At 44.2% G+C, this 27925-nt stretch overlaps 1 protein-coding gene, 1 non-coding gene and 1 pseudogene across 11 annotated transcripts in view; all 3 read right to left on the bottom strand.

Annotated features, from left to right (window-relative positions):
* Positions 1 to 13018, bottom strand: part of ACBD5 (acyl-CoA binding domain containing 5) — a 37952-nt gene extending 24934 nt beyond the window's left edge. The window contains exons 1-4 of one of the 10 annotated variants that reach the window (XM_058436602.1): positions 12801 to 13018; positions 11023 to 11178; positions 5788 to 5908; positions 2451 to 2523 (exon numbers count right to left, since the gene is read on the bottom strand). In XM_058436602.1, coding sequence (XP_058292585.1) covers positions 2451 to 2523; positions 5788 to 5908; positions 11023 to 11178; positions 12801 to 13017 — 567 coding nt within the window. In that variant the 5' untranslated portion in view covers position 13018. Of the gene's footprint in view, positions 1 to 2450; positions 2524 to 5787; positions 5909 to 11022; positions 11301 to 11377; positions 11564 to 12569; positions 12589 to 12800 lie in introns of those variants that run through there. The other 9 variants (XM_058436601.1, XM_058436603.1, XM_032144601.2 and 6 more) reach the window with 9 other exon arrangements.
* Positions 2958 to 3019, bottom strand: LOC116466170 (U7 small nuclear RNA). Its single transcript, XR_004247414.1, has one exon. It is a non-coding gene; the product is annotated as a U7 small nuclear RNA (small nuclear RNA).
* Positions 13019 to 16793: 3775 nt separating the features above from the next.
* On the bottom strand, positions 16794 to 22531 carry LOC116462247 (leucine-rich repeat-containing protein 37A3-like; annotated as a pseudogene).
* Positions 22532 to 27925: the final 5394 nt, after the last annotated feature.

Raw genomic sequence — 27925 nt, 5'->3', positions numbered from 1 at the left:
AAGAATAATGACAGTGACAGGCCAGGCGCACAGTGGCTCATGCCTGTAATCCCAGCACTTTGGGAGGCCGAGGCAAGTGTATCACCTGAGGTCAGGAGTTCGAGACCAGCCTGGCCAACATGGTGAAACCCCATCTCTACTAAAAATACTGAAAATTAGCTGGGCGTGATGTCATGCCCCTGCAATCCCAGCTACTCGGGAGGCTGAGGCACGCACCACTGCACTCCAACCTGGGCAACAGAACCAGACCCTGTCTCAAAAAAAAAAAAAAAAAAAAAGAATAATGACAAAGACTATATTTAAGGAGATAATTTAACAAGTGCTTCAATTAGTAAATTACTGAAATTAGAATAAGTCCCAAATTCAATAATCAAATCCTATCCCACAAGATTATTTAGAAACATGCAATTTTGTCGACTGATAGTCATAAAGCTAAAGTCTAAAAATAATTCAAAAGAGTAATCAAATTTTCAATTTATGGATATCTTGGTATTTTTAGGTTTACCTCTAAAATTGCACTGTAAACTTTGTCATATTCACAATATGCAATGAAATTTTTAAAGTGTGAATGAAAAGAGTAAATTATTTTAATTAAAGAAGGAGTTACAGCTATTTTAGCAGCAATATAGTTTTAATCTTTCTTAGGGAAAAAGGCAGAATACATATTGCTTCATCATCCTCCAACTTTAAAATGTGGCTATACCATTAATTAACACAATTGAATAGGAAAAATGGGTACATTTTACTTAATGTGTGAATTCAACTCCATATTATAGAAGTATGTCCTAAAAATTATAAAGAAATTTAAGGTAAAAAAAAAAGAGAAATAGTTATGAAACCAAAAGGCTTTAGATTATCTTTCTTTCTCTGCTGTTGAAAGGCCTATTTGTTATTCTGTTATTGACATAGTTAATAGCCAAAAGAACGAAACTCTGCCCTTTGTTACAAAGTCTACCAAATAAAAACTGCAAGAATGTAATAAAGGGCATGACTATGAGCAATGTAGAAGAAATTTAAAAAGAAAAAAAAAAGTCTAAATCTAGTAATAACAAATAAAAATTACTACAGAGATTAATATCATCAAATCATATGGCAAAAAACTATTCCTTTCTACAGATTTTCTTTAGGTTCAAAGATAATTTATTTAAAATTACCAAACTTAGATTTCACAACCTCCGATCCATGTCTAACATAAAAATGGTTCTTTATAAAAAGTCTCGGCTGGGCATGGTGGCTAACGCCCATAATCCCAGCACTTTGGGAGGCCAAGGCAGGTGGATCATCTGAGGTCCAGAGTTTGAGACCAGCCTGGCCAACATAGTGAAATCCTGTCTGTACTAAAAATACAAAAATTAGCCGGATGTGGTGGTGTGCACCTGTAATCCTAGCTACTTGGGAGGCTGAGGCAGGAGAATCTCTTGAACCCAGGAGGTGGAGGTTGCAGTCAGCCAAGATGATGCCACTGCATTGCAGCTCGGGCAACAGAATGAGACTCCATCTCAAAAAAAAAAAAAAGTCCTATGATCATCTTTAAAATTCATTATTTCTTCATATACTTGCTCCTCAAAAGAATGCCTTTGACACACTTAAAAGAGCTAGTTAATAATGAACGCCCCTCCTTACTAGTTAGCAGAGAACCTGAAAACTTCCTTATCTTATTCTGCTTCTGAAGGATCTATGTACTCACAGAAAAATGTGACTTTTTACAGAAGTCCAGTGATGAGAATACCTACCTCAATTTATGAGTGAAAACTTGCATGAGAATATTGTTGAACTAAGTAAAAAGTTCCAAAGCAGAAATACTTTCAAGAGAGTCCAGCTACTTTCTAGACTCCTGAGTAAGGGACTTCAATATTTTCAAAGATTACTATTTCTACACTTTCTCCAGAAGTTGACTATAGAAAAAGATAGGGGAGATTAAAAAACAAAAAACAGGCTAGGTGCAATGGCTCATGCCTATAATCCCAGCACTTTGGGAGGCTGAGGCAGGTGGATCACTTGAGGTCAGAAGTTCAAGACCAGCCTGGCCAACATGGAAAAAACATCTCTGCTAAAAATACAAAAATTAGCTGGGTGTAGTGGTGTGCACCTGTAGTCCCAGCTACTCGGGAGGCTGTGGCAGGAGAATCGCTTGAATCTGGAAGGCGGAGGTTGCAGTGAGCCAAGGTCACGCCACTGTACTCCAGCCTGGGCTACAGAGAAAGACTCAATCTCAAAACAAAAACAAAATAAAACATCACATCATCACAGTGTGATATATCTTAGGGAAAAAACATTTATCTTAAGATGAACTTTAATGAAGCAGAAAAGTCCTAATAAATCCAATAATCTAGATTCTATTGTATAACATACTACAATCTCCTTAAAGCAAAGCAGCTAATTTGTCTGATAACCAAATTAAATTAGAGCTGCTCTGAATTTTCATTTTAACTGTGAATTATTTTCCCTACCTTTTTCATTTCTTCAACATAGGCAATCATGGCTTCCTCTTTGGTCATATCACCCAGTGAACTCCAAGCATCCCTAGAAATGAAAATATTCACAAAATGACAAAGAGACATCTGATTTTAATTGCTCAGAATACAATTTAGAGTTGATGCTATAGGGTTACTAATTAAAACAGGCTCTACTTAAAGCCATAACAGGATTGTCTTAAATGTGCTACCATGAAGAAAATTATCACAGCAAATAAACTAGCAAATTAAATAGTATTTAAAACAAATAAGTATATAACCCATCTATGTAGTAATGTACCAGAGACTACAGACCATTCATAAATATTTGATAAGAACCCTTCAAAGTTTTTATATTATTACAAAGAACAGTAACAGAAATAAACGTTTTAGAAGACTACATTATTGCTTCTCAGGCTTTGGCTAAGATCAAGTGTAGAAGACTACATTCATTGTCACAGGCATGTTTTATTTTTTCCTTTTCTTTTTAATATAAGTTTCTCAATAGGCTTTCTGGTAAAGACCAGAAAGCCTGCTAGAAAAATTCTAAAAGAGCTGTAACACTCAGACATGGGTTTTTTTTTGTTTGTTTTTTTGAGACAGAGTCTCGCTCTGTCGCCCAGGCTGGAGTGCAGTGGCATGGTCTTGGCTCACTGCAACCTCCACTTCCTGGGTTCAAGAGATTCTCCTGCTTCAGCCTCCTGAGTAGCTGGGATTACAGGCATGCACCCCCACACCCAGATAATTTTTGTATTTTAGTAGAGATGGAGTTTCACCATGTTGGCCAGGTTGGTCTCGAACTCCTAACCTCATGTGTTCCACTGCCTTGACCTCCCAAAGTGCTGGGATTACAGGGATAAGCCACTGAGCCCAGCCAGCCATGTTTTAAATGAACAGGCATTTTGGTTAAAAGGTTCTATTAATTTAAATAAAAGCCTAATTTGTACATTTGAACTAAAAATGGAAATGGTTTCTCACTTCTAGGATATTAAAAATGTGAGAGACAGGAAATTTTTAAACCCCTAAATAATAATAGTTCTTTCAAATTTTTGCAAGATGTGTAAACCTCCCTTTTTATATGTTTTTCCCCGAAGGAGTTTAACTCCACAAAAGGTCAATTCTAGGGGAAAAACATGAAGCAAATAATTAAATCTTGTTAAAATGGGCAAATCAAATTATATTAAATAATAATACTACTAAAATTAAGTTATATTAAATAATAACATATTACTATTTCATTTAACCTGTTATTTTATGACAACTCATAAAGATCTTAAAGGAAAGTAGAGTACTAAGAAATCTTAAAACAAGCTTATGGCACTTCCAGTTCAGGGTGAAGAAACTGAGCATCACAATGTGTAGGGAAAAAACAAACAAACAAAAATGGGCTGGGCGCAGTGGCTCACGCCTGTAATCAATCTCAGCACTTTGAGAGGCCAAGGAGGGCGGATCACTTTAGGTCAGGAGTTCGAGACTAGCCTGGCCAACATGGTGAAATTCTGTCTTTACTAAAGACACAAAAATTAGCCAGGCGTGGTGGCACGCACCTGTAATCCTAGCTACTCATGAGGCTGTGGCAGGAGAATTGCTTGAACCCGGGAGGCGGAGATTGCAGTGAGCCAAGATCATGCCACTGCACTCCAGCCTGGGTGACAGAGCGAGACTCCGTCTGAAGAAAAAAGAAAAAAAAAAAACTGGTGTGGCATGGTGGTTCACACCTGTAATCCCAGCCAAGGCAGGTGGATCACTTGAGACCAGGAATTTGAGACCAGCCTGGGCAACACAGGCAAACTCCGTCTAGGAAAAAATTTAAAAAATTAGCCGGGTGTGGTGGCACAAGCGTGTGGTCCCAGCTACTGGGGAGGCTGAGTTGGGAGAATTGTTTGAGCCCAGGAGGCAGAGGTTGCAGTGAGCTGTGATCGTGCCACTACACTCCAGCCTGAGTGATAGGAGTGAGATCCCGTGTCCAAAAAAAAAGTGTGGGTTTTAAAACATGCTTCACCACCCGGGGGGTGGCTCACGCCTATAATCCCAGCACTTTGGGAGGCCGAGACGGGCAGATCACCTGATGTAGGGAGTTCAAGACCAGCCTGACCAACATGGAGAAACCCTGTCTCTACTAAAAATACAAAATTAGCTAGGCGTGGTGGCACATGCCTGTAATCCCAGCTACTCAGGAGGCTGAGGCAGGAGAATCGCTTGAACCTGGGAGGCAGAGGTTGCGGTGAGCTGAGGTCACGCCATTGCACTCCAGCCTGGGCAACAAGAGTGAAACTCCATCTCAAAAATAAATAAATAAATAAATAAAACATGCTTCACCAATTAGCATATTCTGTTCATAACGTACAGTCTAAAATTGACTTTTCTCAGACATTTGTGAAGGCTTCAATTGTATTAAGAATATCAACTGTTAGTCAACTGGGAAAACACCATGGATGAGTACAGGTACCTGTGTCTATAATTCTTTTAATTTATAGTTTATAATTAGTTTAAGTATACTTTTTAGTTTAGAATTCTTTTAAGTATACAAAAAATCAAATTTCTATTCAATTACAGTAGGTCAGAAGTGACAGCTTAGATAAAAAGTTAGCATGGCAGTACCTGAGTCATATTCCTAGTTATTTATTATCTTCAAGGCTCAACACAAACAAGGAAAAGCCATTATTTTTCTTGGAGGCAAAAGAGGCAGTTAAAGTTTGTTTCTTTAACTTAGGTTGGGAGTTTCTCTTACCTTAAAAAAAAAAAAAAAGAAAGAAAAAACTCCATGAAAGTAAAGATTAACTGAAAATGCTTCTTAATCTTTGATGCACCTATCCCTTTTGGTTTTACTGTTTTCCTCTCCTCCCCAAGATTTTCCTATTTGTGTAAAATTGTACTAAGAGCACCTGGAAAGGCTGGGCATGGTGGCTCACACCTGTAATCCCAGCACTTTGGGAGGCCGAGGTGGGCGGATCACCTGAGGCCAGGAGTTTGAGACCAACCTGGCCAACACAGTGAAACCCTGTCTCTACTAAAAATACAAAAATTAGCTGGGCGTGGTGGTGCACACCTGTAATCCTAGTTACTCGGGAAGCTGAGGCAGGAGAATCACTTGAACCCAGGAGGCAGAGGCTGCAGTGAGCTGACATCCTACCACTGTACTTCAGCCTGGATGACAGAGTGAGACTCCATCTCAAAAAAAAAAAAACAAAAAAAAAAACCTGGAGGATGAAAATTGTACCCAATACCTAGGACACTTTCTGCACAGAATAATATATAACCACTTAAGTAATAGCCATATGATAATTATGTCATTAAAATTTAAATTCTTGCGTAGCTCTACACAAAAAATTACCATTTATATCTTCCAATAGGATCCCAAAATCCAGGCCTTGAAAGTTTACAGGGTCCTTCAGTTGCCTGCTTATAGAAGCTATAAAATTTAAGCATCATTTCATTTGTTGGCTGGAATGAACCTGTTGGAAATACACATTAAACACAAATCACCTGGGGAATACAACTGATAATCTCAGGTTATAAATTAGCTTAGCTATACTAACAGTGATTTTATATTGCATTAATATTTTAGATAACGATTTATTTCTATCTTATAGAAACAAAAGTTATGGTTCTGTTAGTTGCTTGCTTCTTTGATTTCAAAACACTCTGAGATTTTAAACTTTAATAGCAATGTCTAAGATGGTTCAGTAAATAAAAGAATACATGAATAGACATGCTGTAGATATAACCAAAGTAACCTGCAAATGTCTCTTTAAAAACATACTAAAATATAGAATAACTATTATTAAGCAATCTTAATAAGATATTTTTATTCAAAGCTTATGACAAATCAAAACTGACTAGCATAAGTGAAAAAGTTACATGTATACTCTGCCAAATTTCAAATTCTCAGTAGATAAGGAATTTGGGGCTAAAGCCAAACAGTATACACTATAGTAGAAAAAGAATTAATCTAAGATAAAATAGATTTCTCACTTCCTACCTCTGTAATTTTGGAGACATCAATTTCAGGATAATTCTTCATATGTGTCTCTAGCATATCTATAATTTTTCTCATGCTTAAAATTTTTAAATTGGCCAGTTGTGGTGGCTCACGTCTGTAATCCCAGCACTTTGTGAGGCTGAGGTGGGCAGATTGCCTGACCCCAGGAGTTCAGGGCCAGCCTGGGCAACATAGCAAAACCCTGTCTCTACAAATGAAAACAAAAATTAGCTGGGTGTGATGGCACACCCTGTAGTCCCAGCTACTCAGGAGGCTAAGCAGAGAGGATCTCCTGAGCCTGGGGAGGTCAAGGATGCAGTGAGCTGTGATCACACCACTGCACTACAGCCTTGGCGACAGAGAAAGACCCTGTCTCAAAAAGAAAAAAAAAAAATTCAAATTGTATAAGCAAGTGCTATAAGTTGCAATATTCTCAATAACTGAAAAATTGGAATGTTAATGTTTTATAATAAATAGCTGTTTAAATAATTATGATATATAAATATAACAGGACAATATATAACTGTAGCCCTAAAAAGTTATATTGTAGAAAAATATAAATAATGGTATGAGTTCCATGATCTACTATAAATTTAGAAAAATAAGTTTAAAAACAACATACGTAATATGATACATTTTGGCAAAATATTTATATACATAAAAAGTACAGTAGAAAGATAAACATAAAATGTTTAAAGACTATCTCTGAATAGTAAGTATACAGATTATTTTCCTTTTTACTTATCTGTTTTTAAAAAAGTTTTAAACATCAGTGTATATTACCTTTATAACAAAATTTTAAAAATAAAAATTGTAAGAAGATATTTTTTAAAGTTTGTAAATTGCATAAGCTAGCAGTTTATAAGAGCTGTGGGCTGGGCACAGTGGCTCACATCTGTAATCCTAGCACTTTGGGAGGCCGAGGCGGGCGGATCACCTGAGATCAGGAGTTTAAGACCAGCCTGGCTAACATGGTGAAACCCCGTCTCTACTAAAATACAAAAATTAGCCGGGCATGACGGCGGGTGCATGTAATCCCAGCTACTCAGGAGGCTGAGACGGAATTGCTTGAACCCGGAAGACGGTGGTTGCAGTGAGCCAAGATCACACCACTGCACTACAGCCTGGGCAGCTGAGCAAGACTTGGTCTCAAAAAAAAAAAAGCTGTGCTGTGGAAATTACCACACAGATAAACTAACAGCTGGTGTTTCAGGTTTGGCCGAGAGTGCATAATTAATTCTCAAATCACTATAATAATTATCTGTATAATATATGCACATTTAGGAGTACCTAATAGATAGTGTTTTAATGATACAATCCTTTATAAAGCAGAGGGAAAAAAATGGAGAAACCACAGTTTAAAATGGTCACTTATTTAAATAACACAAACCTAAATTTAAAACATCAAAAGTCTAATCTCAAAATATCTTCAGTAAATCAACCAAATAAGTTTATTGGCTTAGGTGAATGATATTAAAAATACAAAAACCGAGAACATTTATTGAGTGTAGTCTGTGTGTAAGACATTCAAGTAAGATTTCTGTCCTCAAGGTGCTCACACATGATGTACTTCATATGTATTTGAAATATTAGCTAAGAATTTTAATTTTAAAAGGTTAAGGTCACACCAAACATAGATGCCATAGGATTCATTACTATTTCAGGCCTTAAATAAGGATTGAGAAACAAGGAACAAAAAACTCCAAGATCTTGCTCTTCGCATAATGATTCAGAGCAAATCAAGTGGTTTAAAAGTAGTATTACAAAAATATTTATAATCCATTGTAACAAACTTCTGCTTCAATTAATATCAACTTCATTTCAGGGGATAACAGTATACTGGATGTTGTCCAACACAATTACCATTTGATAGGATATCTTTTTTTTTTTTTTTTGAATTGGAGTCTGGCTCTTGTCACCCAGGCTCGAGTACAATGGCGCAATCTCAGCTGACTCCTGAGTTCAAGCGATTTTCCTGCCTCAACCTCCCGAGTAGCTGGGATTACAGGAACTTGCCACTACACTCAGCTAATTTTTGTATTTTTAGTAGAGGTGGGGTTTCACCATGTTGGCCAGGCTGGTCTTGAATTCTTGATCTCAGGGCCTGCCTCAGTCTCCAAAGTGCTGGGATTACAGGTGTGAGCCACCACGCCTGGCCTGATAGGGTATCTTTTTTTTTCTTAATTTAAATTAATTTAATTTAATTTTTGTGAAGAAGGAGTCTGGCTCTGTCGCCCAGGCTGGGGTGTGATCTAGGCTCACTGCAAGCTCCCCCTCCCGGGTTCATGCCATTCTCTTGCCTCAGCCTCCTGAGTAGCTGGGACTACAGGCACCCGCCACCATGCCTGGCTACTTTTTTGTATTTTTAGTAGAGACGGGGTTTCACCGTATTAGCCAGGATGGTCTCGATCTCCTGACCTTGTGATCCACCCGCCTGGTGATCAGCCCACCTCAGCATCAGCTCGCCTCGGCCTCCCACAGTGCTGGGATTACAGGCGTGAGCCACCACACCCAGCCGATAGGGTATGTTAACTTTGCAATACTTTCTTAAATGTTATGTAAATACAAACTGTATTTTATATGGGTTTCCTAATAAGTGGTACATAATGTCAACAGGCATAGTGGCCTAGAGACATCAGTCTAGCTTTGCCAATTTTCAAAAAACTATAAAAACGTGTGCTTTAGAAGAAAGTATAAACATACTACTTACATAAAACTCTTAGAATCATACCTTTCTATAAACTCTAATAATCAGGGACTTAAAAAATCAATACCTAAATAAGCTCATACATTTTTAAATATATTTTATTTGTTCTTTCTTATCTTTCAGTCCCCCATATGCCCTCCTCCAATAGAATGTTTGAAATTACAAAAGGTTAAAAAAAAAAAAAAGAAGAAATTACAAAAGGTTCAGACACCACCATAGAAGGAAAGAAATTACAAATGGAACACTATTTTGTGTATATTTGTTTTTAAAACTTTCTGAATCTGCATTTAATGAATTTTTATTGAATGATTTGTGTCGAATATTTGTTACCTAGCCAAATGATAATTAATGAAAACAGAAATCATGATATTAAATACTATAGTAATGTATTATTAATGTATTCAGTTAGTTTTACAACTGTGGCGCAGTAGTAGCACCTAAAATTACTTTTTAAACATGTTTATTGGGCTGGGTGCGGTGGCTCATGCCTGTAATCCCAGCACTTTGGGTGGCCCAGGAGGGCAGATCACCTGAGGTCGGGAGTTCGAGACCAGCCTGACCAACATGGAGAAACCCTGTCTCTACTAAAAATACAAAATTAGCCGGGCATGGTGACGCATGCGTGTAATCCCAGCTGCTGGGTAGGCTGAGACAGAAGAATTGCTTGAACCCGGGAGGTGGGGGTTGAGGTGAGCCAAGATTGTACCATTGCACTCCAGCCTGGGCAACAAGAGTGAAACTCCATCTCTAAATAAATAAATATGTTTATTGTGAAATATAATTCACATAATGTAGAAAGATATGAATTGAAAAGTATGTCTTCCTCTCTAAGACTCTGCATTTAGAACAGAGAAAAATATTTAATGGCCAAAAACTTCGCATTGGTCTATGACATAAAATTACAAATTCAAAAAGCTCTGCAAATTGTGAACAGGGTTAATATGAAGAAAAACCACACCTACTAGTCAAATTGCTGAAAACCGAAGATAGAAAAGAAATCTAAAAGGCAGCCAGAGAAATAGCACATTAAATACAAGAAGGAGATCAGCCACTGGAATGACTTTTTTCTCACCAGCTGCCAAGAAGGTCCAATATGAGTATAAAAAAGAGAACACTGTACAATGGAATAGCAAATAAAAAGGTAGAAAATATATATTTATTAAAATAAAGAGAAATTACTTCACAATTGACTGTAGTTATTCTTTCTTTTCTGTCCCTTCATATCAAAAGTTTTCAAAAGGCTTAAGCTGGTAGACCCTATGAGTGTGTGGCATTAGGCGTCCCCAGCCTAGATTTTTGTTTGTTTGTTTGTTTGTTTGTTTGAGATGGAGTCCGGCTCTGTCGCCCAGGCTGGAGTGCAGTGGCATGATATCAGGTCACTGCAACCTCTGCCTCCCAGGTTCAAGCAATTTCCCTGTCTCAGCCTCCCGAGTAGCTGGGACTACAGGCGCACGCCACGAAGCCTGGCTAATTTTCGTATTTTTTAGTAGAGACGGGGTTTCACCATATTGGTCAGGCTGGTCTTGAACTCCGGACCTCAGGTGATCCATCCACCTCGGCCTCCCAAAGTGTTGGGATTACAGGCGTGAGCCACCGCGCCCGGCCCGGATTTTTTTTTTTTTTAACACACCCAAATCCGCAGTCATTAAGTGACACCACTTTTGTTTTCAACAATATGAACTACTTAAAATCTGGATATTAGATTTTTCTCCAGTTTGGAAGATCAAAAAGTAATTAATTCATATTTAGTAGCTCCCCTTCCACTACATGGCTCCTACACAGAAAAAAAGGCTAAATAAACAACACTAGAACCAGAAAGTGAAAGGGGGCTTTGGGGCTCTCTGCAGGAGGCGTCTCCAGCCAGGGCCCAGCGCACGTACCATTCTTCGGCAAACTCTGGATCACCTTCACGGCCGCCTCAAACCTAGTCTCGTGCACGGATCTCGTGTCCGCCATCTCCAGCTGCCAGTGTTGGCCCCGGTCCCAAGGTCTGTCGGCGGGAATCAGGCAGCAGCAGCACCAGCTTTCCCAAGAGCCTGCATGAAACTGGAACATGGAGCGCAGCCGCGGATCAACATGCCCCAAAAGGAGGAGGCCCCGGAGCGAAGCGGGTCAGTTCCCCTTTGCCCTGCCCTATCCAGGCCACACAGATCGAAGCGGCCCGGCTCCTTCCTCCTCCCACGGGGCGTGACTAAGGCCACGAATCCGGCCCGCGACGACAGCAAAACAACTCACCGAGAGGAAGAGCATGTCTAGCAGAAGAGAGAGGGGGTCCGGGCATCGGTGGCCGCGGAGCCGCTCTCCCACCCTGGGGACCCTGGCGGAGCAGCCACACCCCCCATTCCGCCGGAGTCCGTCTGTCAGTCCGTGCCCTCCCAACAGCCCCGCCCCAGAGTCACCGGAGGACCCACTGGCGCCGCCGCCGCCGCAGCAGCAGTGCAGCAAACCCCACCCACCCGACCCGCCGCCGCGGCAAGGACGCGCGGTCCGTCTGTCCCCAGAGGAGGGTCTGGGAAGCGGGGAAAGGAAGAGATAGAACCGTCCAGGGGGCCACAGTCCCGGCTTGGTGCGGGGGGCACACTGTGCGCGCTTTTGTTCAGAAGGGGGAAACCGAGGCCAGACCGATGTGTCCGCTCTGGCAGCCGGGTGGACGAAGTGCGCGCTGGGGATGGGCGGTTGGGTTCTGCACCTGGGCCCAAAGCTGCACGCGACGGCACCGCTGGGCAACAAAAATGACTCTGCGGTCCCCAGCGCCTGCACTCTCCTAAGTTAAGGTTTGAGGAAGGTAAATGGGGCCTAAGGAAAGGGCTTTTTAAGTCGGGACAGGTTCTGTGTGAAACTCCAGTTCTGCCATTTAAACTATGTGACCTAGGGCAAGTCACTTAGCCTCTCCAGTGGCAATCGTGACACCACTCTAAAGAGTAGATGGAGAAAAGCATTGGGGACCTTGGATGGAGGTGCTCAGCAGTCCCTGGCCCGCAGGTCTTCGACAGTTTTCGCCGCCCTGAGCCAAGAACGTCCGAGGAGCAGCCAAAGGAGAGAGGAGGTCGCCGGCTCCTAAACTGGGCTGGGGCGAAGGGCAACTTCCCCTACACTACCCTTTCCACCCAGCCCCAGGGAGCCAGGCACCTCCAGCGGGATTTAATAGGAGACTGGGCATGGGGACGGCCGGGCACAGTGGCTCACGCCTGTAATCTCGATACTTTGAGAGGTCGAGTCGGGAGGAAAGCTTGAGGCCCGGAGTTCAAGACGAACCTGGGCAACATGGCGAGACCCTGGCTCTATTTAAGGAACCAATAATTTAAAAAAAGAAAATTAAAAATAGGATACTGGGCGTGGAGGGCGGGGCCAATGAGGAGTCTTTACTGGTCGTCAACCCTGGAAAGGGGGTACCCTGGAAAGGGGGTACCCTGGGCCTTCAACTTACTAGCGCAACCCGCTGCGTCCTTAGGCATTTGGGAAGTGCCCCAGGCCCAACGTTGGTTGGGGGACTGACTAGATTGTGGGGGGTGGAGTCCTGTGGCCCGGAAATCCCAAAGTCTCCCGGATGGAAGAGTCGTTTTTGTCAGTTCGGGGGATGGGTTAGGAGGGTTCTAGTAAAAATCTAGGCGCAGATCGTAAGTTTCTCTTCCCTCGGAGCCGCGGCGCCGGCATTTACCTTGGTATTGCCGGGCAAGGCCTGTCCGGTAATGTCCCCGACGCCCGCCCCTCGCCCTGCCCCGCGGGCTTATGGGAAATGTAGTCCCCCGCTCCGCCGCGCTTCCGGACGCCTCCCTGCGGCATCCGGCGTTCTTGCTAGCTCTTCCGGTTAGGCGTCTCGCTCCCGCGGACGCAGCAGCCCTGCGGCGGAATCCCTCCTTCCTAGCCGGTTGCATTTCGTGCCCCTTTGAAATGCCACATCCGCTTCCAGCTTAACGGACAGTCACTCAGTGGTGTCTTGAGACTGCCGCGGTGTCTGCAGCTGCGGCTTCTCCAGCGCCCGCCAGAGGCTTTGCTTCGGGTTTGTCTAATACAACACGGGGAATCATTTGATCGTGGACGTTTCACGTTTCTTTGTCTTCAAAAATGAAGAGGACATTTTGTAAAATTATCACACAAAGATGAGAAATAGATTAGAGAATCAACTTTGGGTTGTAAATACTAAATAATTCCAAATGGTAATGTATGAGTGGCTAAAAAGCAGTGACACTTATCTAACGCGTTATTTTATTCCATAAAAGGAACAAACCTAAATTGAAGGAATATTCATTTACCCCTTATTGGATTTAATAGAAACTTTTTCATTTTTAATGGGAAATAATAAATGTGAGCTACAGACGTTTCAGTTTTTTTAAAAAATAAATCTCCCTCCTCTTTAGGGTGATTTCTGGTGGGATTGAGGAAAATGAACGGGTTTAGGGTTATCTTGGCCCAAAGTACAGTTTAGATTTGCCGCTAGTTCACTGTGTGACTGCGTCAGGAAACAAGCTCTGAAAAATTTTGTTTTCTCCAATAAAGTATGTGAAATTACCTAGCACGTAGTAGCCTTCAAGATTTTTGTATTTCCTCTTTTTTGATACTTAGCTGAGCAATAAATATTGGACAGCAGCACCAGGGAAGAATCTGAATCAGGCAGGGAGGATGGGCACTGCCCAGGAGGAAAAAGCGAACAGGAAAGTGTGCTGAGCAGGTGCCTTGGCGGGGGAGAGAGGAAAAGGAAATGTCTTCACACACACACACACAGAATGAAGTTTCTTTCTGTCTCTTAAGTGATGTGTGAGTGGATGGACAAATTGCCCTCAGCTTTAAGGGCAATTCAGGATGATCTGTCTTAAAATTGATGCTCTGTGGAATGAGAAAAATGCTCCCTGCAGGGCATGCCCACTGCATGTGCTGGGAGGCTCTCCTACATCAAATGGGCAGATGTGCAGTCTCCACAGGGGCCCCAAGCCTCGCTGTGAGCCAAGGCTGCTTCAAACATGTCCACTGTCTAAGGTAAGTCCCAGCAGGGGTCATTTATTTAAGGACAGTGGTGCTTTTCGTGGCTGATTTGCTGGTAAATGACAGGTGTGAGTGTAGTGAACATGTCTTGTCTCCACCCACTTCACCCACCATCCTGTGCATCATGGAAACCTGTCTTGATGATCAGCAGCCATGTGTGATGGGGTGGAAAGGCCAGTCTCCAGAGACAGAATCCTGGGACCATCCCTGACTTTACAACTTACTAGCTTTCTTGCCACATTATTTAGTTTATTCAAGCTGTAATTTCCTTAAAATGGGGAATATTATCAATCTGTATCCCATAGGAAATTTGGAGCACATGAGTTCATTCAAGTAAAGTATACCATTAGCAGGCCATAACACAGGCACGAAGAAGGAAATACAATAATCTGTGCATGTGTGTGGTGGGGTTAAGTGTCACATCTTCATAAAATTCAACCCTACCCCCATTTCAGTCACTTGTCAGGGAGGAAAGCCAAGAAGCCAATTCCAAGAGTTTAGTGTGACATCAGTGTCTGGGTCATCTAAATTTGGCCATCTTTCTGCCATACCTGTCTAAGTCGTGTAGCAATTAACACAGCAGAGCTATATTTGCATGAGTATCTTTATAGTCTCTGTGTATATGCTGAGCAGAGCTGATTCATTTCACACATCATTTGCACTTGTTATAGAGCTCCTTCAATACTAATACCCAAACATGTTGGACAAAGAAAAGAAGACAGACACTTTTGTTTTGTTGCTTGTTTTCTACTGATTTTGCAATACTGTATTTTCAACTTCTTAGCGACACTGGCCCCATGTTAAAGGCGTATGTCACACACCCTGTTGTGAATAAAAAGTTTTTCTTTACAGTTGCCCTTGCAATGATAAACTTCTATTTGCACTGAAAGTAATGTTATTGCCCTTTCCATATAAAATTGTACTCATAGATCATTTTAAAGTAACCCATTTTTTTCTTAAAGAGATGAAATTGGAAAATAAAGTGGTAATAGTGTGTTTAATTTATAAGTAAACCCTAGGAACACAATTTGTTTTACTTTGTTATTATCACAAAACAGTAAAAATTTATCTTGTTTTTAACAGATTCCGATTATTAACAAATCCTGTTTGTATCCTATTTATTTATTTGCCACACACGTGAAAGTCCTCTTTTTCTTCTTGCTAGAGACCTAAACTGTGATGATCAAATTGAACAGTATAAACAAGCAATTAGATGATTAATTTGCTACAACCTACTCTGAAATATGAGACATTTTATCCACTTATGTATATTCAAGGCCAAGGTTATCAATAAAATACAGGCAGAAGTTATGCAGAATGAAAAATAAGACATACACCTGTGTAATCCTCGTCTGTTTTTTTCTTCTTGTTTTCTCACATCATTCAAGTCATCAAAATTTTATTGCTTATTACATGACAAGAAATACAATGTTAGACATAAAATGAATAAAGGAAATTCTCTATCCTCAGGAGATTTACAATGTGGAGAAAAAGATGCAGTAATATAACACTATAATGCAATATAACCCAATGTATATCATATACTGCAATGAATTCTATGAAAGATTTATTAACAAAGTGCTCGGGGAAAACAGAGGAGGTATAATGACTCCTGATCCTGGCTTCTGGAGAAGACCAGAAAAGACTAGAGAGGAGGAAGCATATTTACTGACCTTGAGGAACAAGGAGGATACATTCTGTGGGAAAGAGGTGGGCTGGGCGCAGTGACTCACATCTGTAATCTGAGCACTTTGGGAGGCCAAGGCAGGAGGACTGCTTGCATCCAGGAGTTTGAGGCTACAGTGAGTTACGATCACACCACTGCACTCCAGCCTGGCCAGCAGAGCAAGGCCCTGTCACTACCAAAAAAAAAGTTAGGCATTCCACATAGACCACATGCAAAGGCAGAGGAGGAACTGAGTTTTGGGAGATAAAGAGGATTTGGAAGAAACATAGAATGTATGACAAAAGTTAGTGAGATAAGAATTTGGAATAAAACTTGGAGGCAGTTTGTCAGAAATTCAGACGTTATCATGGAGGCTTTAGGGAGCCATTACCTAAATTTAAACAGGGCTGTGGTGATAATTTTTTCTTAAAAAAAAAAAAAAAAACAAAAACAAAATTGAGAGCACGTGGGAGGAAGAATTTGGAAATAGCAGAATCACCGTAAAGGTGGAAAATATTTACTTTTGACTAAATTGCTAAATTGAGGCATGTTAAATAGAGAATTCACGAGTGTGTTTTTAGTAGAGCCTAAGCTTCTTGAATTATTATTCACTTTAGTTAGAATCACTGCAGTTCTATGCATAAAATTAAGACAAAAAGACAAAACAGATACATTGAAAGTTAAGATAACTGAACAAGTATATTAGTCTATTCTTCCAGTGTCTTGTAGACTTCTCAGGATGATAAAGAAATTCTACTGTGTCACTGTCAGTGCACGATGTATAATATACTAATGATTTTTTTTCACCAAGAACAATGGTATTTAATTGTAAAATCTCCACCCCCTGAAGATATGTTTTCAGGTCTGGGTGATTAATTAGACTGAGAAACAAGGGAGGGAACCACGGCCCTGTGCTTCCTCTGCCTGCTGTCTCTGAGGATGTGTGGGCCGCTGGCTTCAGTCCTGCTTTTTGTTTCTGACCACCCTTGTTGTTTCCGCCAAGTATTTTTGCAGGAGGCCTGAGGCGGGCTGGGGTCACTCTGTGTTCTCCTCCCGTGGCAGGGTTTCACTCTCCTCCCCCTTCTCTGTTGGGGTTTCACTGTCCTCATCAGATGGGGATCTTGTCCTCATTAGATGACTTCTTGTGCAGCTTCCATGCTGGGTTATTTACTCTTGTGGCACTGAGAGGTTTGTACATATCTTTAAGCCAGAGTGGCTGTCTGAATGAGAAAGATCCATCCTGAGTCTCACTTCGCGGAAGAGCATCTCGTCTGTGGCAGAAATCTGAAAATGCCCCTTGAGAATCCTTCTCCATCTTCTTGTGATGACTTTCGGTGAGAATAAATCTCAATGAGGCAAAAAATTATAATCAAGTCGTTAGTATTTCTGTCACAGATATTGCCAGATGAGTTTGTTGTTATAGCCATATCCTGGAACTTCTTTTGTGAGCTCACTCGACTTCTGCTCTTTCTGTTCATTCTGGGCTTCCATGCTCTCATTGATATAGTTCTCAGTTTTCCACTGGTCCGTATCCCATTCTGCCTTGGACACCTTTACTTCTTGCTGCTCACTTAGAAGCTTCATCAGGAGGCCTGTCCTGGAGATGAGCTTGGCACAGGTCAATTGCACATGGGTCTCAGAGCAGTCCATCTTCAAGGTCCAGATAACATGAGAAATGAGCCTTCTCACGTTGTTGGGGATGAGGGAACGTAGCTGTTGGGTTAGCTGAATTTCAAACTGATCACCTGGGGACGAGAACAATGGGTAATTGAAGCTTTTGGGCTCGGGGGACAGGTTAGTGCCCATGTTGTTGTATTCCCATTTTGTCTCAGTTTGCTTAATAGTTGGCCCTAAGTCGAATGCAGTCCCAGTGGAATCTGCCTCAGGAGAATGATCGTGGGTTGTGTTTTCAGAGATGGTGCCTTCTGGCCTAGTAGTGTTTTCCATAAAAATGTTTTCTTCAAAGACATTTCTTGCAGTTGTGTTTTTTACATTAGTGCTTTCTATAAAATGTTCTGAAGGAGCAAATACTTCTGGAAAAGGATTTTCCTGAGGACTTGGGTCTCCTAAAGATGAAAAAGCCCCTTGGGAAAGGGAATTTATGAGGCTCTTCGCTGCAGAGAACGGAGGCCTCTTTGCGAGCATCAGTCTATTGAGGTAACTTTTCTTTCTGAACTTTGGACTCTTTTTGGCCTTGGGTGTTCTGTGGGCCATGTGGGAGCAAGTTTTATGAAAGCGGTATTTTTTTCTGGAATGTACGATTGGTTTAGCAGCCTTCATATTTTTAACTCTAGCCTTTGCATTTTCTAAAATGAAAATGGCGTAGGTTAAGTCTTTTGATCTGTCTCTGACCTGAGGTAGTGCTTTTGCAGAGGTGGATGCAGAAGGTGCACCCATGGAGAAGGGTTTCAGCACAGAGGAGACTGCAGCCTTATGCTCTTGGATGAACGAAGGCTTGTAGACGGTGTTTCCCACTAACTTCTCAGACCCCTGCTCTATGTGAGGCTGTCTCAGCATCCTTGGGGCTGGACTCCTGAGCCTTTTTTCTTTGGCAGAGTTCTCCACAAATGCCTGGGCACCCTGTTCCCTCCTGATCCTCTGCTTTCCACCTCTTTAAAGTGCCTTTTCAGGATGCTCCTTGGGCCCATGAGGACTTTTGCCTACACTTTGAATCTTTGCCAGGCTGCTTTCATGTGGTTAGATAGTTTCTAATTTCTTTTCAAACATTTGGCATTTAAATTTGTTGCCTAGAAGGCTGGACTGCATGAGCATGGCAGTTTTTTCTTCCCTTTTAACTTCATCAATTTTTTTCTTGTATTTCTGCATCTAACATATTTTCCAGCAAATACAGCTTTCTCAATTTATTTTTATAAGTTGAGTTGTTGGATGCAGGTGGAAGAAAGGGGCTCTTTGTATTGTTATTCAAAATACCCAGGGGCCTATCTCCATCTTGCACATTTGAAGAAAGCAGATTAATGAATGGTAACAACATTGATTTCACATCTAGATTTACCACTGAGAAATAAGGCAAGATGTAACTTAGCATGCTGATAACATCCCTCTCATCACTGGTGTCTAGCTGCCCACTCCTAAAGCCTGACAAATTGATGCCATTGCTGTCTGAGGCTGCCTCCGGCTCAGTAGTCAGCTCAGTGCTCGTGTGCTTCTTTCGGGCTTGTAACACCTTCATGAATGCTCCTTCTGGATTCTCTACAGATGCTTCTTCAGGACAATGTATGGCGTTTGTCAGACATGCACTGTTGGAATGTAGCTTGACTGTCTTGCAGACAGCCTCAATGCTATTTTTAAATTGGCAGAGGCAGCAGGCCACATGGCTAGGTAAGATCAGTTTCTCCAGTTCAACAGTCATCACGAGAATGTTCTCAATTGTTGTAAGTGGGACTTGCATTGTTCCCATGTCTAGATATTTTAATGCTGACAATTCAAAGAGATATGGATCTTCAACAGTTGTCAGAGGATTGCGATTGAGAATTAACTTGTGTAAAAACTGCATTCTATGCCAGGCCTGAAATGTTCCAAAGCTCACTTCTGTGAGTAAATTGCAACCAAGATTTAGAAACTGCAAAAATGGTAGTGGTTCAAATGTATGTCTTTCAATAGACTGTATTTTATTGCAGGATAAATCGAAATACTGGAGGGATAGCAGGCCTTCAAATGAATCCTTATGTAATTCAGTCAAATAATTTTCATCGAGAATTAGTTTCTCAGTCCAACTGTATGCTTTCCATACATTTCCATCAATGTAAGAAATATAGTTTCCTTGGAAATTTAAGATAGTGAAGGTGCCATTGTAGGGTTGGGCTCTGGCACAGGCACTTGGCGGAGCCTCTGTTTTGGGCTGAGATCAATACACGACAGCGTCTCATCTCCGCAGATACAGAGCTCACATATGTTGGTGCTTGTGGAAGCCTTCTGTTCCTCTGGTGCAGTTAAAGCCTTATTTTGGGCGTAACTTTCAGATTGCACCAATGAATCCTGAGTAGGTTCTAGTTCAGTAGGTGGACCTGTGACTTCAGTCAGTTTTCAATGCAGAGTCTGAACGTGGTCTGGACGAGGAGCTGTAGTCTTCTCCAGGGCTGTAGAATGTCCAGTCTCTGTAATGGGCTCTGGAGTTATGGCAAGCCCCAGGTCTGGAGGCTGAGTTGAGGTCTCCTCCGTGGTTGGAGACGGTTTAACCTCTGTAGTAGGTTCTGTAGTTATGGTAAGCTCCAGGTCTAGAGGTGGAAGTGTGACTTGAGTCAGGTTTGAATGCTGAGCCTGACCCTTGTCTGAAGGTGGAAGTGTCACCTCAGGGTGTTCTGGAGGAGGAGCTGTAGTCATCAGGGCTATAGAAGGTTCAACCCCTGTTGTGGATTCTGGAGTGATGGTAAGTCCCAGGTCCAAATGTTGAACTGTAATGCTGGGTGACATTGGATGCTGAGCTTGATCCTGACCTGGTGTTAGAATTGTTACCTCTTGATATACTGGAAGTTGGGGTACAACTTTCTTAGGAGGCTGAGTTGGGGTCTCCTGCATGGTTGGAGAAAGTTCAGCCTCTGTTTTGGATTCTGGAGTGACGGTAAGCCCCAGGTCCAAAGGTTGAACTGTGGCTTGAGTCAGGTTTGAATGTTCTGGAGGCTGAGCTACAACTACATTAGGGAGCTCTGGAGTCTGAGCTGGGGCCTCTTGCTGGGTTAGAGAAGACTCACCCTTCTCAGCAGTCTGTGGATGCTCAGCTGCAGCCTCCTGCTGGGTTGGAGAGGGGTTCTCATTATTAATAGGTTCCGGAGACTGAACTGAAGTCTCGCTGTTGAATTGCTAAAGGTCCAGCATCTTCCGGTGACTCTGGAGGCAGAGGTGGGCCCCCGCGCTGGATGGCAGGAGGTTCTACATCATTACCTGGCCCTGAGAGCTGAGCTGTAGCCTCCTGGTGGACTGGGTACGTTCCCACCTCTGCACTAGGCTCCGTTGCTATGGTGAGCTGCGTATCTGGAGGCTTGAGACATTGGGCAAATCTGAATGCTGAGTTTGACGGTGACCTGGAGGTGAAACTGTGACTTCATGATGTTCTGGAGGCTGAGCTGCGGTCTTCTGCTGGGCTGGAGAAGATTCAACCTCCCCAGAAGACTCAGAAGGCTGAGCTGGCTGCTCCTGCTCACTGATGGAAAGTTCACGCTCCACAGGATGACATGGAGGCTCAGTTGGGGTCTCCTGTTGGGTTGCAGAAGGTTCCACCTCCTCTGGAAACTGAACTGGGGCCTCCTGCTGGGCTTGGGAAGATTGTGTCTCATTGGTAGGCTCCGAAGTTACGGTAACCTCCACATCTGCAGGTTTAACTGTAATGTTGGGCAAGTTATGATGAACTTGATCCTCACCTGGAGGTTGAACTGTCACCTCATGATTTGGTAGAGTTTGAGCTAGACTCTCCATAGAGGACTCTGGAGGCAGAGCTGGGGCCTCCTGCTGGGTTGAAGAAGGAGCTGCGGAAGCTGCGCTGGGGCTTCTTCCTGGAGTGAAGAGGACTGGATGTCTTCAAGGGTCTCTGGATTTTGAGTTTCAGGCTCTAGATGGAATTCAGAAAGTCCAACTTGCTCAGGGGACCCTGGAGGCTCATCTGAGTTCACCTGGAGTTCTGGAGGCAGGCTGCCGGGATACAGTGTATCCATACTCGAATATTCATCCTACAAAGTCTGTTTCTAACGCTGAGGTTTGGATAATTGCTGTGGAATTCCAACAATCTCAGCAATGTGCCAGCGCTGAGCTAGATCTTTCTTCAGGTTCTTGGGCGAAACAATAAATTTGGTTGGTTTTGAAACCTTACTGTCTAGTGGAACAAGTATTTCATCTGCCTGATGACCTGCAGCCCGATCTAGATCTGCAGTTTGAACCTTACTTGTGAGGCGAGGAGGCTGAACTAGGGTCTGGTTCTGATCCCTGTCCAGCATTGTAACCACCTCTGGGAGCCTTTCTTGCAGAGTCAGCTTGTCATTGAAATCCTGGTGTGCAACCGAGAACTGCTCTGGTCCTAGGGGCAGCTCTCCAGCTGAATCTGTGTCCAGGAATGGAACCAAATTTTCAGTTGATTCCTGGGGTGGGGCTGACATCTGCGAGGAAGCAGAGGGCCCCATGTAGTCAAAGTCCCCCGGGTCTGCTGGGGCAATAGGTGCATGGGGAGATTCCCATGGGAGATGGGAGGAGCGGAAGACCAGGGATCAGGCGGCCCCCGGGGGTTAGAGGTCAGCTGGAGCAAATCCTTGACCCACTCCAGAGGCTGAGCCTCCTTGACTAGTGGCCACAATAGTTGCCACGTGAGGAGGGGCCACAGGCCCCAGAAACACAGCCGGGACATGACACATGCTGGCACCGCGCACTAAGCGGGAGCCATTCTGGCAGCCCCGAGACGCTCGTGCCCCTTATAAGCGTGCGCCCCGCCCTGTCTTTATGCCACCTTTATTAGGCTCAGGTCTAGATCTGCTCCATGTCACCAGGGAAATCTTATGTCACAATCCCGTCCAAGCACCCCTTCCCATCCCGCCCCGCCGGAACCCCCTCCCCTCCCCTTAGTGAGGAAGGATTTGGGCCGCAGACCCGGGTGGTCCCAGGACTCCAGGGCCTGCAGCAGTGGGGTAGGGTGGGGTGGGGGCACAGCAGAGCTTCCCAAGGAAGTCAGGCGACCTTGCCTCCGGATATTCAGAAGTGCTAGTCCAGTTCTGGCAGCCTGAACTCTTCCTCCTTCAAGGTGAAATCCGAGAATACTCTTCCTTCCAGGGAGAGCAACTGACCTGTAATCCCAGCTACTCAGGATACTGAAGCAGGAGAATCGCTTGAACCTGGGAGTCAGAGGTTGCAGTGAGGCGAGATCGCAACATTGCATTCCAGCCTGAAGTGCTGCTGTAGGTACTATGGCTCCTGAAGCTGCTTTCCCTGCAGTAACTGGCGTCCTCGTCGTCGTCTCCCAGCTCCTCCGGGTAATCGGAGTCATCGTCGTCCTCCCCCATCTCATCCTCCTAGTTGTCCTCAGACTCCTGGGTCTCCTCAGCGTCGCGTCCTCCTCCTCCTCCTCCTCGCTCTTAAGGTCATCGTATACCACTTTGTTGACGGCCCGAGGGCCGCGGTGGTGCTCCCCAGGTGGCTGCCCCCGCCCCCTCGCCCCCGCCCCCCGCCTGCCCGGGGCGCTGGTGTGTCCGGTGTGGTGGGGGGGCTGGGGGCAGCGGCGGGTCCCCGGCTACTGCTGCCCACCGTGGGCGAGCTCAGCCGCGTCTTGGGCGCCACCTCATCCTGGCGGCGGCCCACCTGCCCGGGCTTGCTACTGCGTTGCCGCCAGCGGAGCTCTCGATGGGTTCGGACGTGGGCGGCGGCGGCTGAGGCTGGGGGAGAAGGGAAAGCGGACGGGGAGGGACGTGCGCAGTGGGGGCAGTGGGGAGCGCCGGGGCCTGACGGGGAGGCCCGAGGGGCTGGGCGCCTGGGCGGTAGGGGCCCGGCCTGCGGAAGCGGCTGGAGGGGGAAGGCTCAAGCCGAATCGCTGGGGCCCCACTCTGGATCACCTTCAGCCGCCATCTTGTTTCTTCCCGTTCAATATACTAACAATTCTTAAATCCATGCAGATTTCAAGAAAAAAAATCAATATATATATAGTCTTAATTCCAGCCGGGCGCGGTGGCTCACGCCTGTAATCCCAGTACTTTGGGAGGCCGAGGCGTGTGGATCACGAGGTCAAGAGATCAAGACCATCCTGGCCAACACGGTGAAACCCCGTCTCTATTAAAAACACAAAAATTAGTCGGGTATGGTGGTGGGCGCCTGTAGTCCCAGCTACTCAGGAGGCTGAGGCAGAAAGATCACTTGAACCCGGGAGGCGGAGGTTGCAGTTGAGCCACTGCACTCCAGCCTGGCGACACAGCGATACTCTGTCTCGAAAAAAAAAAAAAAAAAAAAGCAGCAGCTGGACTCATGGAGGCTTGGGGAAATCTTCTCAAGATGCAACGGAGGTACTATGCCAAAGGAGACATTCTGAAAGCAGGAGGCATCATATTTTATACATATTCAATCACAGATCTCTATATAGTAGTTCTTCTTCCATAGGAAGAATCTACAGGAAACTAAGAGGTAGAAACAGGAGTGTCCCCAGTTACAAATGCTCCCAATAATCTTCTAAGGTTTTCCTGTGCTTCTCATCACTGCAGCTCTGGGATCTGGAAGGCAGGCAAGTCCTGCTCTCTGAAGGTTATCAGTTGGGTGCTTTAGATTCCTTGGGTCCAGTAACCAAAAGACAAGAAATACATCACCATTGGGGCAGGATTCATATACTCTGATCAGCGGGAGGAGGCAGGGCTGCTTTTCCACAAAAGAAGCAGAGATAATCTCTCTCTCTCACACAGACACACAGATACACTCCCCACCCCCATAGTCACACACACACACACACACACACACACACTCTCTCTCTCCACCCCCATTCTCTCGCTGTCTCTTTTTTGTTATTAATTTCCTGCTGGAGTGCAGTGGCAGGATTTCGGCTCACTGCAACCTCCGCCTCCCGGGTTCAAGGGATTCTACTGCCTCAGCCTCCCGAGTAGCTGAGACTACAGGCACAGTCCACCACACCCGGCTAATTTTTGTATTTTCAGTAGAGACGGGGTTTCACCATGTTGGCCAGGATGGTCTCAATCTCTTGAGTTCGTGATCTGCCAGCCGCGGCCTCCCAAAGTGCTGCGATTACAGGCATGAGCCGCCGCGCCCAGCCTATCTTCCTTAATTCTATTGTGTGTTGAGAAGTTTATTAACTTTTCCAAATAGTAGATTATTTATTTATAGGTTAGATTTATCTTCTTATAGTAATTTCACTTGGAGGATAAATTTTATTTTGTTTCTTTTTATTATACTTTAAGTTCTGGGATACATGTACAGAACGTGCATGTTTGTTGCATAGGTATACGTGTGGCATGGTGGTTTGCTGCATCCATCAACCCGTCATCTACATTAGGTATTTCTCCTAATGTTGTCCCTCCTGTACTCCCCTACTCCCCGACAGGCTCCAGTATGTGGTGTTCCACTCCCTGTGTCCATGTGTTCTCACTGTTCGACTCCCACTTATAAGTGATTATCTCAAAATAATAAGAGCTATTTATGACAAACCCACAGCCAATATTATACTGAATGGGCAAAAGCTGGAAGCATTCCATTTGAAAACCGACAAAGGACAAGGATGCCGTCTCTCACCACTCCTATTCAACATAGGATTGGAAGTTCTGGCCAAGGCAATCAGGCAAGAGAAAGAAATAAAAGGGTATTCAGATAGGAAGACAGGAAGTCAAATTGTCCCTGTTTGCAGATGACATGATTGTATATTTAGAAAACCCCATCGTCTCAGCCCAAAATCTCCTTAAGCTGATAAGCAACTTCAGCAAAATCTCAGGATACAAAAACAATGTGCAGAAATCTCAAGCATTCTATACACCAAAAATAGAGATCCAAATAATGAGTGAACTCCCATTCACAATTGCTACAAAGAGAATAAAATACCTAGGAATCCAACTTACAAGGGATGTGAAGGACCTCTTCAAGGAGAACTACAAACCACTGCTCAAGGAAATAAGAGACGACATAAACAAATGGAAACATTCCATGCTCATGAATAGGAAGAATCAACATTATGAAAGTGGCCATACTGCCCAAAGTAATTTATAGATTCAATGCTATCCTCATCAAGCTACCATTGATTTGATTCACAGAATTAGAAAAAATTACTTTAAATTTCTTATGTAACCAAAAAAGAGCCCGTATAGCCAAGACAATCCTGAGCAAAAAGAACAAAGCTGGAGGCATCACGCTACATGACTTCAAACTATACTACAAGAAGGATAAATTTTAAAAATGTGAAGCACAATAATTTTTTGTTGACCTTTAAAAAAGAAGTGTATTTTTAATTTGAAAGGTACAGTGTTAGATATTTTTACTAAAATAACACAATCATTTGCACACTCATCTAATTACTCTGTTTTAGTTCCTCTGAACCTGATTATAAACCAACAATATTTCTTTTGGCCCATTTATAAGCTTTTATTTTTATATTTGGATAAACATTTAATAAAAAAACCATTGTATATTTTTAAATTATAGACTCTACATTTACTCAAATAAAAATTTCTTCTCTCTTCTAACTGATAAACCTATTTCTGACTAGCATTTCTCTAGTTTATATAATCACAGCTGTTTCCTATACTAATATAATCTTTTCTGCACATATACTGAGCGTGTATTTACAATATATCAAAAAATATTTTAACAACCTAAGAGTTATTGTTTTCTAATTGTGGAGTATAGTTTTCATTTTTTTTCATTTTTTATTGTTGAAGATGCTTATTCTCTTTTTCATAATTTACTATACTTTTTTTTTTTTTTGAGACAGGGTTTTTGTGCTGTTGCCCAGGCTATATGCCTATTAGCATAAGCCCCTTTCTCACTGGTCGCAAGCCTAAGCTTCTCTGCAGGTACAGGCTCCTTTAGCCAAAACTTTTCAATTCCTAACAACTTTTGCACTTTCAAAAAGAGAAGAAAAGAACCCAAAACAGGCCAGGTGCGGTGGCTCACACCTGTAATCCTAGCATTTTGGGAGGCCTAGGTGGGCGGATCACTTGAGGTCCGGAGTTCGAGACCAGCCTGGCCAACATGGTGAAACCCTGTCTCAACTAAAAGTACCAAAATTAGCTGGGCATGATGGCGCATGCTTGTAATCCCAGCTACTCAGGAAGCTGAGGCCAGAGGATCTCTTGAACCCGGGAGGCAAAAGTTGCAGTGGGCTGGGAGGCAGAGGTTACAGTGAGCGGAGATAGTGCCACTGCACTCCAGCCTAGGTGACAGAGCCAGACTCCATCCCCCTGAGAGGTGACAACGGGCTAGCAGCCCTAGCTTGCTCTCCGCGCCTCCTTGGCCTCAGCGTCCACTCTAGCCGCGCTTGAGGAGCCCTTCAGCCCACCGCTGCACTGTAGGAGCCCCTGTCTCGCCTGGCCGAGGCCTGAGCCGGCTCCCTCTGCTTCCGAGCAGCTGTGGAGGGAGAGGCGCGGGTGGGAACTGGGGTTGCGCAGGGCGCTCGCTGGCCAGAGTGAGTTCCAGGTGGGCGTGGGCGCGGCAGACCCACACTTGGAGCGCCCCGGCAGTCAGGGGCTTAGCACCCTGGCCAGCAGCTGCGGAGGGCGCGCTGGGTCCCCCAGCACTGCCGGCCCGCCCGCGCCACTCTCGAATTCTCACTGGGCCTCAGCCGCCTTCCCGCGGCAGGGCTCAGGACCTGCAGCCTGCCATGCCCAAACCGCCCCCCGCCCCGCCCCCTCCCGCTCCCCCCCCCCTCCCGCTCCCTCCCCTCCCTCCCCGCTCCCCCACCGGCTTCCCCCGCTCTTCCCCCTGGCTCCTCCCCACCATGGGCACGCTGCCCGCTGCTCCGCAGGGCCAGATCCCATTGATCGCCTAAGGGCTAAGGAGTGCTGGCGCACCGCCAGCAATTGAAGGGCAGCTCTGCCCGCGGTCCCGGGCGCAGGATCCACAAGGCCTATGCGAAGCTGGCTGGGCTTCGACTTGGAGAACTTTTATGTCTAGCTGGAGGATTGTATATGCACCAATCAGCACTCTATGCCTAGCTCTGGGGGTTTGTGGATGCACCAATCAACACTCTGTATCTAGCTAATCTGGGGGGACTTGGAGAACTTTTATGTCTAGCTAGAGGATTGTAAACGCACCAATCTGCACTCTGTGTCTAGCTAAAGGTTTGTAAATGCACCTATCAGTGCTCTGTGTCTAGCTAATCTAGTGGGGACTTGGAGAACTTTTATGTCTAGCTAGAGGATTGTAAATGCACCAATCAGCACTCTGTGTCTAGCTCAGGGATTGTAAACACACCAATCAGCACCCTGTCAAAACGGACCAATCAGCGCTCTGTAAAACGGACCAATCAGCTCTCTTTAAAATGGCCCAATCTGCAGGATGTGAGTGGGGCCAGATAAGGGAATAAAAGCAGGTTGCCCCCGCTAACAGCCCCAGCTCGCTGCTGTCTTCCTGAATGTGGAAGCTTTGCTCTTTTGGCTCTGCAATAAATCTTGCTGCTGTGCACTGTTTGGGGCCATGCTGCCTTTATGAGCTGTAACACT

The sequence above is a fragment of the Hylobates moloch genome, unplaced genomic scaffold, assembly GCF_009828535.3.
Source record: "Hylobates moloch isolate HMO894 unplaced genomic scaffold, HMol_V3 SCAFFOLD_3, whole genome shotgun sequence".
Lineage (NCBI taxonomy): Eukaryota > Metazoa > Chordata > Mammalia > Primates > Hylobatidae > Hylobates > Hylobates moloch.
The sequence above is the reverse complement of the archived record's forward strand: the minus strand, read 5'-3'. Positions and strand labels throughout refer to the sequence as shown.